The following is a 13,621-nucleotide window of genomic DNA, read 5'->3' as shown; positions in this document are numbered from 1 at the left end:
CAATTAAATAGCCTGTTCTTTTAAAAAAAACCTGTTCGCTTAAATTGACAGAATAAGGAAACACAAAAAAAGACTTTACAAGGCACTAGCAATTCTACATTTTGGTAAATATATACACAGTAGCAAATTTGTGTATTATTCACAAAGCCTGAAGGCAAGTTGTTATTCAATTCAGGTTAGAAGGCATGAAAGAAGGCGATAAAGATAAATGAAATGTCTCTACCTTTCATTTAATTTAATACCTATGCTCTAATTTTTGTTCTAACAGGAAGTTCACAATGTTTCATACTAAGTACAGAAAAACCAAATTTAAAATTACCAAAATTACAAACAACATGCACAAAGGAAAACTAAAGCACTTCAAAGTCATGCCAAATACATGATGAGAAACGAATAAATGAATAAATAGCTGCCTCGAGACCCCACTCCAGATCAAAGAGGCAGCACTACGGCTGCAGCTGCCTCCACAGGTTTGGCTGCGGGGAGGGGAGTAGCAATCCAGCGACGTACGGCTTGCGTGCCCACAGAAAGGGCTCTGCGTGCCAGCTGTGGCATGCGTTCCATAGGTTCGCCATCACTGCTATAGTGCTATTTACTATGCTAAGCAATAGAATTTTGGTCAGTATAAGATATCTTGCTAACTAAATAATACCATAACAGCAACTGCAACAAAAATGGCAACCACAGTCTCTTAAGCCTGTATCCTGCTTCACATTCTTGAGACATCATACTGAGAAGCAATTATGCTAAGTCATTTTTAGACACTGAGCTATTATCAAATTCTAAACATAAACATTAAGATCCAAACTCATGTAACAGCTGGCAAAACCATTCTGACTACTTGATGTCATAATGAAAAGTGGCCTTTGTTTAGAAATAGGATACATGCATGTCTTGGTGTATCACAGCATATTTTCCCCCCAACTGTCAGCATTTCCTGTACAGACAAGCAAAGAAAAGGACTGCAGAGAAATCAACCATGGAAGGCAAGAAATGAAGCAACTAATATGAAAAAAGCCAGACAGCTCTTCAGTCCTTCATTCTTGAATATCCAAATATCATAGTATCAAAAATGTTTAATGTACCAACTTGGTGCTAGCTGCATGAGTTTCTGAATTCACAAATGCTTTTTAGATATGCTTCCCAAAGTTTCCCTGTAACTAAAAACATGGTTTTTACACACCATCCTAAAGTCTAGGCCATCCACTCCAGAAGGATGAAATGCTGAACTCAATGCTTCTGCATTCAGCTGGTGCTTGCTGTTCTTGTCATTTTCATTCCTGTTACTACTTTGTGAAGCTACGATGCCCAAGTCCCCAAATTCATAGTCCGCATGTGTTGTAAGGCAGCTCTGCCACACAGGAAAAACAAAACAAAAAAACCAACATAATGAATTTGAAAGCAGTATAGATCCAGTAACAATGAAAAATTATTAAAACATTTCACCAAGTAACTATATCTTGCCTGCATTAGAATAAGAAAAATTCAGAGTTAATTGAAAGCTCATAAATTTAAAAAAAATCACACCAATGACTTCTACCCAATATACAAAGTAAACAGTAAGAATGTTCAAATCTTTTGTGTCTCTCTTTTGTAAACATGAATCAATTGTGTGTATCAGGTCTCTTTTGGCAACTGCCAAAAAAGAGGAAGTGATCCAAAACGAAGGTGTCATGCCCCTTTTCTCTGATACTGATGTCCAACCTCCCTTTGCTTTGTCACATAACTATTTAGGTAATGGTCTCTTTAAATCATCATCTGAAGAATGTTGAAAGAACATGAATTGGACAGAAAATAATCTCATCTCTATGCATCGTAAAGCACTGACACTTCTAATAGATTTATATCACCACTCGGACTTTCTTCTAGTTTAAGAGCAATTAACCATATATGTTTCATATACACTTCATATGCCATTTCGTACCATATCTTTGCTTTTCAAAGTACTACGGAGTGCTGAGTTGCTGGCCTTCACTTGTTTCAGTCGTAGGAGCAGATTCTCCACCAAAGTATCCCTGTCCTTCAGCTCAATGAACTGAAAGGCTGTTTTGCTTTTTATGCTAATAATAATGGGATTGGGAAGAAGGCTTGTGTCCTCCATCTTCTCGATACTAGCCACCTGTTAAAAGAAGTGTAGACAGTGCATTTATCCAGAACATTCAGAGAAATTCACTGGGGCTCATATGTCATCAGCATGAAACACAAAATGTGGTGCAGCAAACTCATGTGGTATCTTGGAGACTTAACAGGATTTATGTGGCATTCACTTTCATGGACTGCAGCTCATTTCATCATCAGTTGACTAACATTCCATGGAAACTTAGTCCAGATAAAACATGCTAGTCTTTAAGGCGCCACAAGACTCTTCGCTAGTCTTGCCTCAACAGATCAATATTCCCAGCTCTCACCCCCAAAAAGAGTACATCAGAGAAAGTAACCACATCCATGCCCTTTGTTAATAGGTCAGGAAATGAAGGAATTAGCACTAATCTGCAGGTGGCTTGACCTTAATTATGACAAATACCATAGTCTAGAGCTGTATAAGCATCTATTTCTACACACCCATGGAGGTTTGGACATGTACTCTCCAAACACAGTCTTGTGGCGTAGTGGTTAAAACTGCTGTACTGCAGCCAAAACTGTGCTCATGACCCAGGTTCAATCCTAGGTAGCTGGCTTGAGATTCATTCAGCCTTCCAGCCTTCTGAGGTCAGTTAAATGAGTACCCAGCTCACTGGGTATACCACCCAGAGAGTGCTTTAAGCACTATGGGGCGGTATATAAGCATCCCACTTGTTTTGCTTTTTCACGTGACAGTACCTTCTCCTGCAAGACAAACCTTTCTTGATAACCAGGTAAATTTGAAGAATAGTACCATATAGTGTGGGTTCTGCCATTCAACAGCCTATACTAGTGCCCTAACATTGCCGTTTGGATCTCAGCCCTTCTAATCATCACTTTGTACTCCATGGTAAGCAATCTCAAACAACTATCACCTTCTAGTACTATCCTCATAAACATTTTTTTAATTGCACTTTAACCACATGTAGCCACTGAAAGGGTAGAAAAAACTTCATTGCAAGGAATGGGGCACTGGTTAAAGGATGTAAAGGGGCAACTAGTCTGAACTGAGGATTTCTACAGTGACATCTGGCAAAGACTGTAGCTAAGGAATTTGAAAAGCTGCACATTTCTGATTATTGCTCAATGAAAAGAAGAAAATTATTTTTCAACGTGTAAGCCCTGGCTGACAGTTAAGTACCATATAGCCATTGAACACTGCTTAACACATGTGTGGGATTAGCTGTTAAGTGGATTGGAACAAAGAAGGTAAAATTTTAATTAAGAGTCCCCACCGTAGTAATATGTAAAGCTGCATCGGGACCCTTCACAGTAATTACGGATTTTAAAACAAATAGCTAAAATGGGAAGACAAAAAGACTAACTTCTACAAGTGGAATAAGAACGTTACAACAGCCATCTTCTTTGCTGGCAAAACAGATGTAGCTGTCGGAAGTGAACATCTTTCCAACTGTATGACAGCGGCTAAAAGGAGTCCATAGGGAACAATCTATAACTTCATGCAGCTTCTCTTTCTTTGGTAGCCTGAAGAATGCTCTGAAGTATTCATTCTGTGCTCTGGACTCAAGATCCCTTTCAAAAGATATGGAAGAATGGCATTTGTTATAAGAATGAAACTTGCACCAATGCGAGCTACCTTCTTATGAAACAACATTTATAAAGGCACAATAAGCAAAACATGAAACAACAAAAATCTTTTCTACCTAGAGTCATAACCAGACAGATCATACATAAAGTAAACCCACTAAAATTAAAGTTCCACAACTTTTACTGGGCTTCCTGAAAAATGACTGTCTGGGTCCAGCCCATAATTATAATGTGTTTGAGTCAACAGAGAAACAATTTTTAAAATCCAAATAGCACATTAAGTATTATTTTTAAATCTTTTTTTTCAAGATATACTGAATAACACAGAAATAATCAATACAATTCTTAGCTACCCAACTGGGTCATTTGCTGGTAGTACAACTAAGCATGTACAGTATGTGATAAAAGCCACCTTCAGGAGAGAACTCCCAGAACAAGGATCTGTACGTCACAGTGCTAGGACTGGATAGAGGCTGAGTCACACAAGTACAGTGGTGCCTCACACAACGAGTGCCTCACACAACGATGAATTCACACAACGATGCCTTTTTCTGTTAAATTTGCTGCCTCACACAGCGATGTTTCCTATGGGGGATTTTCACACAACGATCTCCCTTTTCGCTCCTGTAAAAGTGTCTTACAATGTTTGGACGCTGTTTTAAATGATTGCAATGGTTAGTCCACCTCCTGAAACCTACGCAAACTGATTTTGGTGTTGTTCTGACACTTCGTTAATTTATGATGATTTTTTGAATTTTCTCCATTGGAAACCATTGGATGGTCTGTCTAATGGTTTCCAATGGAAAAAACAAAAAATCATCATAAATTAACGAAGTGTCAGAACAACACCAAAATCAGTTTGCATAGGTTTCAGGAGGTGGACTAACCATTGCAATCATTTAAAACAGCGTCCAAACATTGTAAGACACTTTTACAGGAGCGAAAAAGGACTTCACAAAGGCATTGAAATGTATTGAGTCTGCTTCAATACATTCCAATATAGGAAACATTGTTTCACTCAGCGATGTTTCCTATGGGGATTTTCACTGAACGATGGCAATCCGTTCCAATTGGAACGGATTAACCAGTTTTCAATGCATTCCTATGAGAAATGGTGTTTCACAGAACGATGTTTCACACAACGTTGATTTTTTTGGAACCAATTAACATCGTTGTGTGAGGCACCACTGTATTTGATTCTGCTCCAGCTGCTGCACCTGCTTTTTAGTAGGTTCCTAAGAGTCATGAAAGCAGTTCCAAAAACATCAGGGCCTGGAATTTTCAAAATGAAGACTGCCTCATGCAATAGCCTCTAATGATATATATAACAGGATGCCTCTATTCCATACTATGCAGTAAACTAACAAAGAACGTTTAATTGTAGTGAGATAGCAGAAGCTGGTGCTCTAATGACTGTCAAAAATTGCAAAAGAATATGTTTTCACTCTAACACATTCTTTGACTTCAATTCTTGATTCCAAGAGAGACAACCCAAGAGTGCCATGTACAGTGGTGCCCCGCTTGACGATTACCCACTCCACAACGAAATCGCTTCATAATGAGGTTTTTTGCGAACACTATTGCAATAGCAAAATGATGATCGAATGGGGAAAATCCGTTTTATGATGATCAGTTCCCTGCTTCGGGAACCGATTCTTCGCATTACAACGATCAAAAACCCGCCGGGTTTCAAAATGGTTGCCCACTGTTTTTCGGACCTATTTCCGGAAAACAGCAACCGAAAATGGCTTCCCCTATGTAGGATCTTCGCTGGACGATGACGTATTTTGCCCATTGGAATGCATTGAACCAGTTTTCAATGCATTTCGATGGGTTTTTTCTTTCACTTGACGACGATATCGCTTAACAGTGATTTTAACGGAACGGATTATCGTCGTCAAGCGGGGCACCACTGTATATATGTAAAATTTAGAAATATCAAGAACATTTTTAGTCAAGAACAATATGGCTAAAGGTTATGTAGCAGAGCACGCTTTAAAGGTGATCCAAGCATATTCCTTTTCAAATGACACAGATATAAAGGCAGCCCTGAAAGTGTACAGAATTGTTTTTCCCCTGTGAATGCAGTGCTCTCAATTACACAGAGCTTGTAACCACATTCATGTTTGAACACGGGTACATCCCTTTTTCAGACCACAGCACACATTCCTGGCTCTCTTTAGAGGATTTTAAACTAGAACTTTACAGTGTGGCTGGAGTAACTCCATGAAAACAATGCACAAATAAGTCATAAATGTAGAATTTTCACTTTTGACTATTTCAAGGATTCCAGAATGAGAAAAACCTGTATCATGTGCAATGTATGCTGATCACTATTGACTCAAGTGGCAAATTCTGAGGGATCCTGGCCTGTTAAAAACAAGCTGCATGCTGGTGTCTTGACTCCTCCTGCTAGCCTGAGCAGCTAAACAAAAAATATTTTGGAACTCAATCTCAGAACCCTGGCTTCTAATTCTCTAAACTAAGAAGAAATCTTAGTAATCCAAGAGTGGGAAATCTTTTTCACTCAAGCTGTTTGGACCGATAATTTCACAATCCCCATCCAACATGACCCAAGGTAAGGAATTGTAGCACTGCCGTCCAAAGCATATGGAGAGAAAAATCACTGTTTCCTGACCATTGGTCATGTTTCTTTGTAAAACATACAAGCCAAAATCACAGGCTGAGATGACATAATAAACACTGAGTTTCTGGTTTGGTTAGCCACCTGTGCTAACAGAAGGAGGCAAGCAGAAGCGAACCAGAAGAAGTGGTACTGATGTGAAGTTTACTCATGATTTCACAGAAACCTGGCTTACCATTTAATGCAAATCCAGACACAAGGTCTTTTAACTCCAAGTGACATGCAGGTCTCGGGATTAAACTGAGTTGACAGTAACAGCCAAGTTTTATTAGTGTGTCTGCCCATATCAAAACTGAAGATGGAACGAGGAGAAAGCTGTTGTTTTTTTTACATCTAAAGAAAGCCGGGTATAAGAAGATGAAGCCACACTTCAGACTTACCAACCAAGCTCAGCCAAGATATTTTTCTCTCAGCCCATCTCCAATATTGTGAGTGAAGCAGACTGAGGAGAAGAATACTTGAAGTAATAAAATATAGGAAGGTAAGATCGGGGGAAGGTCATGTTTGAGGATTCATGTGCCACTTTGATCCACAAAATACCATTCACTTTTTATGTCAAACAATGAGATAGTAAACTGTTTTTGCCACATCTTGTTCAACACTTCACAGCAGTATTAACATATATCTTGGATTTTATTACTAAGATTGCAGCTTGCATAACTGAAAGCATCCCTATGTAAAAAAATTTAGTCTGCAGAGAAAATATTACACATATGATTAGAATAGAATATTTCTCCTTAACAACCAGTGTTTAACAACAGCTACAACAATATTATGCCAACAAGGAGATTCCAGTGGATGGTGACCCTTCTCAGGGTTTCCTAAGTACAAAGCACTCAAAAGTATTTTACCAATTCCCTTTTTCTGGTGGTGCTCAGGGACTGTGCAGCTTGCCCAAGGCTACACAGGTGCACAGAGGGGAATCTTCTAGTGTGCAGAGTGGGGAATCTAACTCCTAACCCCTACTCCCACTCAGTGAGCTTCCTGTAAATTAGAAAAGTATTCAGTCATGAATGGCAAAGTGTCATATGAAGTCATATGATCTGGAAACTAGATTATTAACTTACTGGAATTTAAAGCTATTTCAAACCATGGTAATTACAACAATAGGGATTTTCTGAATGTTAACAGTTCTCAGTCATTATAATCCATTATCCTACCAGCTAATTAACACTGTGAGGAATAAATACATTATATGGGAGGCCTGAACTCATATCTTACCTAGGAAATCTACTGCTAAATAGGTTTGTATAAATCCCATCCATTTGCCCATTAATAAAACAGAAAAGGCACCCGTTACATCATGGGGTTCAACACTTATATGTTTAAAGTTAGTGTGACAATTTTGCCTTGTAAAAATATTATGGATATAGATTTGTATCTGTATGCACAGTAAGTGACTGTGGTCTGATTGATAGTTGTAGGTTTGATGTGTGCCCAGAGACAGTTAAAGTGGCTGAGAGGAGTGGAAGCATGTTTACAACTAAGAATGTGAGCTGATTTGTTGGTTTGGTTCCTGACTGTTTTGTATTTAAGGGTGTGTGTGAGACAGCAGGAACCTAAGAGAAAAAGATGTGAGAGAAAGAGGAAGAGTTGAGGATGGTCTGTTTTTATCAAGAAACTTTTTAAAAAGTGTGTATTGTCACCGGAACTTGTGTCAAAGCAATCACACACACACACACACACACACACACACACACACACACACACACACACACACACACACACACACACACACACACACACACACGTATGTAAATTATATACATACACATAGAAAAGGCTTTTGGCTATATGAGAAATAATTTAACAACTTGTAATATTGAACCTTTTCTATTCTTTTAGGTTTTTAGGGTTTATTATTTTTGAAGACAGCAGTCACAAGACACTGTACCCACAGGTACCGCTGGACAGTGCTGGGACACATAGTTTATTCAGAGTCGCCAAAGTAATTAACGCTGTATGTTTCACCAGAGGTGTTCTTACCTCTTTTTAAAGGGTAGGGTAAAGTCCGTCCTTAGCTATGACAGTGCTTGAAGAGCACTGCAAAAAGGAATAGTTTGTGTCTGTGGTGATTGTGGAGAAATCCCTGCTATAGGTCAAATAACGCAGTGAAGGGGTTCAGAGCGGTGGTTGTTTTGGTGGCAGCACAGATGAGTAGACAAGGGTTGTAAGCACCACAGGGTAGCCTTCCTACAAAAAAGCTCTCATATCTCTGGAATATTCCGAAGGAGATTCAGTGAAGGCAAAGAACCATGGCTGATGTACAGAGACTATCACGAATAGTTTATGATAAGAAAAACACAAAACACGACAGTGTGCTGAGTCAAAAACTAGGAGATTCTCCAGAAAGGCAAAGTACTAAACAGCAAAAAGAAATATGCTTTGTTTCATGAAAACATAAAGTGAGATATTATATCACAAGGCATTACTCAGTTTCTACAATATCCTCTTTTAGAATGTCTGACAGATATCTGACTTATTCAGATCTGTTTTTGCTATTTATTCCCTGCCTTTTCTTAGATATGCTTCTTTTTTTAAACAAACAATATTTTTTTAAAAGACTCAGTAGTACTAAAAAGGAAATACTACATACTTAATGGTGGCCCTCTTCAAAACATACAGACACACTTTTACTATTTACCTCTTTGTGATCTGAGTAGGATCCTGTAGACCTGGATCCAGTTCAAAGATCTCATTATCTAGTAGCCTGCGAAGAGTTACATCTGCCAGCTGTTCCATTATCCTGAACGCCTCATCAATATTAAGGAACATGGAGAAATCACGTTCTTTACTTTGAGTGGTGATGCGGATAATGTCAGTCATAAAGATATTGGAGGTTCTTTCTAACTTCTGGACATCAACCCAGGGAATGATAAGTTTTACTGATATTACAGAAAGAGAAAAAGACTGGTTCAGAAAATAGCAAAATCTAGTATTTATACCACAGAGACTTATACGGAAATAAATCCTACAAAATTCAAAGATTTAACGGCAAACAGATGCACATAAGATGGCACAAAGCAAAAATATATGTATTGCATTTTGTTATAATTACACTTCATTTTAATGGTTAATAAGTCAAATACAGTAATACTTGACACTGTCAAAGCCTATGTTTCATTTCAGCTGCTTCACTATACGAGAGTGAGATTATGCAATCGTGTTTACTTGGCAAAGAAGTTAAGGTAAAAGAGGAGCATACAAATGCTACCCCAGGAAAGCTACTGAACAGTGAAGCCCTGAAGGAAGAGTTTAACCTTTGGTTTTACAGCTAACTGCCATGGAATTGTGTTGAAGTGCAGTAAAATCAATTCTATTTCTGGATATGTCAAATTAGGAATAGGTTAACAGTGTAAATGGCCACAAACAGCTGTTCAGATGAATTATAAAACAGCAGATTATTTTATAATTCAATACATAACTAAAATATCTCCAAAGACTAACTATACTTCTGTCAACAACTACTGACATATTGATTTGCTTCTAGCAAATTTAATTAAGGAAACCAGAAGAAATTAAAATCACATGAACCCCTGCAATCACAAGGCCTGAGCTTTGTAACAAGTAATATCCTGCAGCCAGAGAACTGATATAATGAACACTTTGTTGATAGTCTGTGCAGGATTGTCATAAGATAAAACCAGATTCAATCAGATAAATTTAGCTATAACCATAATGGTTTCAAAGCATGTCCAATATTCTTTCATGAACTTAAAAACTCGTGGGATATAGTTAAAGGGGCTTGATAAAATTAGTTTCTGGATCAAGGGTCAGAAAAAAAATGAAGCATGGCTGTATCAGGCATTAGTTTTTAGCAGTTTGGAAAATAAATGTACAGTAGGAGCAAGTGAAATTCATTTTTATATGTTTGTACTTACATTCCTTGCCCAGAAAGAAAGAATAGAAACAGAGATGATTGATGCTCAGGTAAAGCCATCCCTGTCGAGGAACTTTGCCTTTCCAGCAGCAACAGGAGTAGAAGGTGATCAGTTTCTCTGCTTCAGGGAAGTTAAATCTGGTCTCAAATTTGACTAGCGCTTCTCTGAACTTGTCAGGATCGTCCTCCTGCTCTGCGAGCTTACTGCTGGTCTCTTCTGCTATTAATGCCTTCATCAAAAAACAAATTAATGCATGGAAGACCCTGAAGTGTCCATATGCTACTTATTAATTAATTACACAAAACCAAATTATTTACAAGACTAGTTATTCACCAGGTATTAACATGACACACTAACACCACTGATGGCCCCACTTAATCACTGGGTATGTCAAGACTGGCCATTCTGGCTGGTTCATTTGATGAGTTATAGTTGGAAAAAAAGTCCTCTTACTGAAATGTGCAAGGCCAGGAAACATGAAACATTGCATAAATACCACTGATTTCCCAAACTACAATTATTTTTCCATTTATAAAACACCTCCATTTATAAGACACCGTCACATACTTTTCTAACCCCCAAATTAAGAAAACTTAACTTTCAGTATTCAGCCTCTGGGCTCAGAATGCTCGGACATTTTGAGTCCCTGTTGAATCTGAGCCTACAAGCTCCACCTCCAACAACGTGTGTTCCAATTGGTTTGTTCAGCATCACCTGAGGTCAGTTCCATAAGGCTTGTGATTGGAGGAAGCTAAGTCTCCTGACTGTAGGAAGCTAAGCCTCATGATTGGAGGCAGCCTGTTCACAAGACAAATTATGTGCTGTTTTATTCTCTCCTCACCTATCTCAGCTTACTTCTGTGTAAAATACGCCCCTCAATTTTTAATGTAATGATTTTAGGAAAAAGCAGTGTATTATACGTGGAAAAATATGGTAATTAACTGGACAGGTTTTATCTTAATGGAGTGGATGGCAGTGAAAACAAAGTACTGAGGTGCAGGGGAATGGGTAGGCTTGTGAGTTTTATTAACTTGAGGAAAGCTGGGTACATTTACTAAAAAGTACTAAATCTTTGATAGCTCTATAATATTTTAAAGTATTTGGCTTGTTCCTGGGCACAATTTAAAGTGCTTCTTCTAACCTATAAAGCCCTGAATGGCTTGAATCCAAGCTATCTCATGGACAACATCTCCAATCATCATCGAACTGCTGAGCTAGATGGGACCCTGTAGCTCAACAAGTCCAGTCCTTGTCAATGAGGCACTGTGGGGAACAGAACTCCCAATCTCTGAGCCAGCTCGAGTGTTAAGATCATCCTGAGTGGCTTTTCTCTCAGTCCTACAAGGGCATTTGGTGGGGCCAAATTGGAGCGACTCGCCATATAGCAATCAGATAATTGGAAGGAAAGAAAGAAGGAAAGAAAGAAAGAATTCTGGCTTCGCTTAATTCTGAAAACAAACTACAACATCATCAGCACATATGCTGCATTAATTCCACAATTCTTCTATACTTCTCAAAATCCTGGGTCACACAACAGAGCATCAATTGCAGTCTCAATTTACTAACAAACCAAGTGGATGAAAATCAACAAAGGTAGGTACTGGTAGAAGATAATTTTTCTATTTCGTGCAGGTATGCCTTTTTCTTTACAGATGAACCCTACAGCCAAGTGATTCACAGACAGAAATTTAGTTTTTCAGATTCTAGAACAATGTTTCCACAGATGTTGTAGGACATTAACTTCCAGGAGCCCCAGTCGGCATAATCAATGGTTACAGAGACTTGTAGTTTGACAATACAGTGGTGCCTCGCTTAGCGACGTTAATCCGTTCTGGAAAAAATGTCACTAAGCGATTTTTAAAAGCCCATAGAAACACATTAAAACACGTTTAATGCGTTCCTATGGGCTTAAAAACTCACCTTATGCGAAAATCCTCCATAGGGGCGGCCATTTTTGGTGCCTCTAAAGCAAGGCAACACAGCGGGCGGCCATTTTGGAACCACCGATCAGCTGTGCGAAAATGGGGCCTTTGGGATGATTGCGGGGGAGCGCTTCCCAGCGATCATCCTCAAGGCCCCGTCGATCAGCTGTGCTTCGGCTCTCGCTCTCTCTCTCCACCCCTCGCAGCTCCAGCCTCGGCAGGGAGACTGAGGCGCCAGCGCTGCCACCCTGGCCGAGAAAGACCCTCTGCGCCTGCAGAGGGTCTTTCTTGGCCAGGGTGGCGGCGGGGCCTCAATTTCCCTGCCGAGGCTGGAGTTGTGAGGGGGGGGGGAGAGAGCAAGCCCCCGCCAATCAGCTGTGCTTCGGCTCTCGCTCTCTCCACCCCTCGCAGCACAGCTGATTGGCGGCGCCTTTGGGATGATCGCGGGGAAGCGCTCCCCCACAATCATCCCAAAGGCCCCGCCAATCAGCTGTGCAAAAATGGGGCCTTTGGGATGATTGTGGAGGAGCGCTTCCCCGCGATCATCGCAAAGTGAATTTTCCCCATAGGGGCCATCGCAAAGCGATTTCATTGTAAAACGGAGCGATCGCTATGCGAGGCACCACTGTACCATGTTTCCCTGAAAATACGAGAGGGCCTTAAATTAATTTTTGCTCCAAAAACACATTAGGGCTTATTTTCAGGGGATGTTTTTTTTTTTTTTCAAGTACAACAATCTACATGTATTCAAATACAGTCATGCCATCTTCTGGTTGCTGCACAATGGTGGAGGATGGGGTTTCAGCAAACTGGGGCTTATTTTCAGGGCAGGGCTTATATTACGAACTTCCTGAAAAATCATACTCGGGCTTATTTTCAGGTTAGGTCTTGTTTTCGGGGGAACAGGGTAATAAAAATAAAACATTTTCCTACCTTTATTTTACCTCTGACAAAACTAACAATATCTTCTTTATTATCAAATACAGACAAAGTGTGGAGTAAGTTTTGTTCCAACCACTCCCAGTGTTGGTTTATCTCCTCTGTTGTGGCACCTAGCACAAGAAAGGCAGAAGGGAGAACTGAACTACTGTATAAGGGGAATGACTCAAACTCAGAAAGAGAAATTCAACAATTAAAACTGCATATGGAACAAGCAAATTACGTTTAAATCAAACAATGTGTAGTAACACACAAACTTGAAACAACATACAAATAACACACTGATGGATAGCTCAGTAGCTTAGGTATAGTTGGGAGTTTGATTCCCCACTGTGTGTCCTGCAAATAGAATCAGCCTGTGTGGCCTTGGACAAGCTATGCAATTCCCAGAAGAAGCGAATGGTAAACTACCTCTCTACCTGGAAAACCCTGAAAAGGGTTGCCATAAGTCAGAATTAACTTGACAACACAGGATTATTATTAATATTTATCTGTTTTGGTATTTCTAGTTTGAAGTCTACACTTCTGTAGATTTTACTGCCATTTAAGTCAAAGACAGTAAGAAA

At 39.4% G+C, this 13,621-nt stretch overlaps 1 protein-coding gene across 3 annotated transcripts in view; it reads right to left on the bottom strand.

The window, feature by feature from the left end:
• The window catches only part of TBC1D8 (TBC1 domain family member 8), a 53,454-nt gene that overhangs the window by 16,058 nt on the left and 23,775 nt on the right, over nt 1-13,621 (bottom strand). For all 3 annotated transcript variants that reach the window (XM_020805591.3, XM_020805592.3, XM_020805593.3), the window contains 6 exons: nt 13,050-13,168; nt 10,195-10,423; nt 8,958-9,198; nt 3,447-3,654; nt 1,925-2,119; nt 1,184-1,351 (listed from right to left, as the gene is read on the bottom strand). In XM_020805591.3, coding sequence (XP_020661250.3) covers nt 1,184-1,351; nt 1,925-2,119; nt 3,447-3,654; nt 8,958-9,198; nt 10,195-10,423; nt 13,050-13,168 — 1,160 coding nt within the window. The remainder of the gene's footprint in view (nt 1-1,183; nt 1,352-1,924; nt 2,120-3,446; nt 3,655-8,957; nt 9,199-10,194; nt 10,424-13,049; nt 13,169-13,621) is intronic.

Source organism: Pogona vitticeps, chromosome 3, assembly GCF_051106095.1.
Source record: "Pogona vitticeps strain Pit_001003342236 chromosome 3, PviZW2.1, whole genome shotgun sequence".
Lineage (NCBI taxonomy): Eukaryota > Metazoa > Chordata > Lepidosauria > Squamata > Agamidae > Pogona > Pogona vitticeps.
Note: the sequence above shows the minus strand (reverse complement) of the source record. Positions and strands in the feature narration are given on the sequence as shown.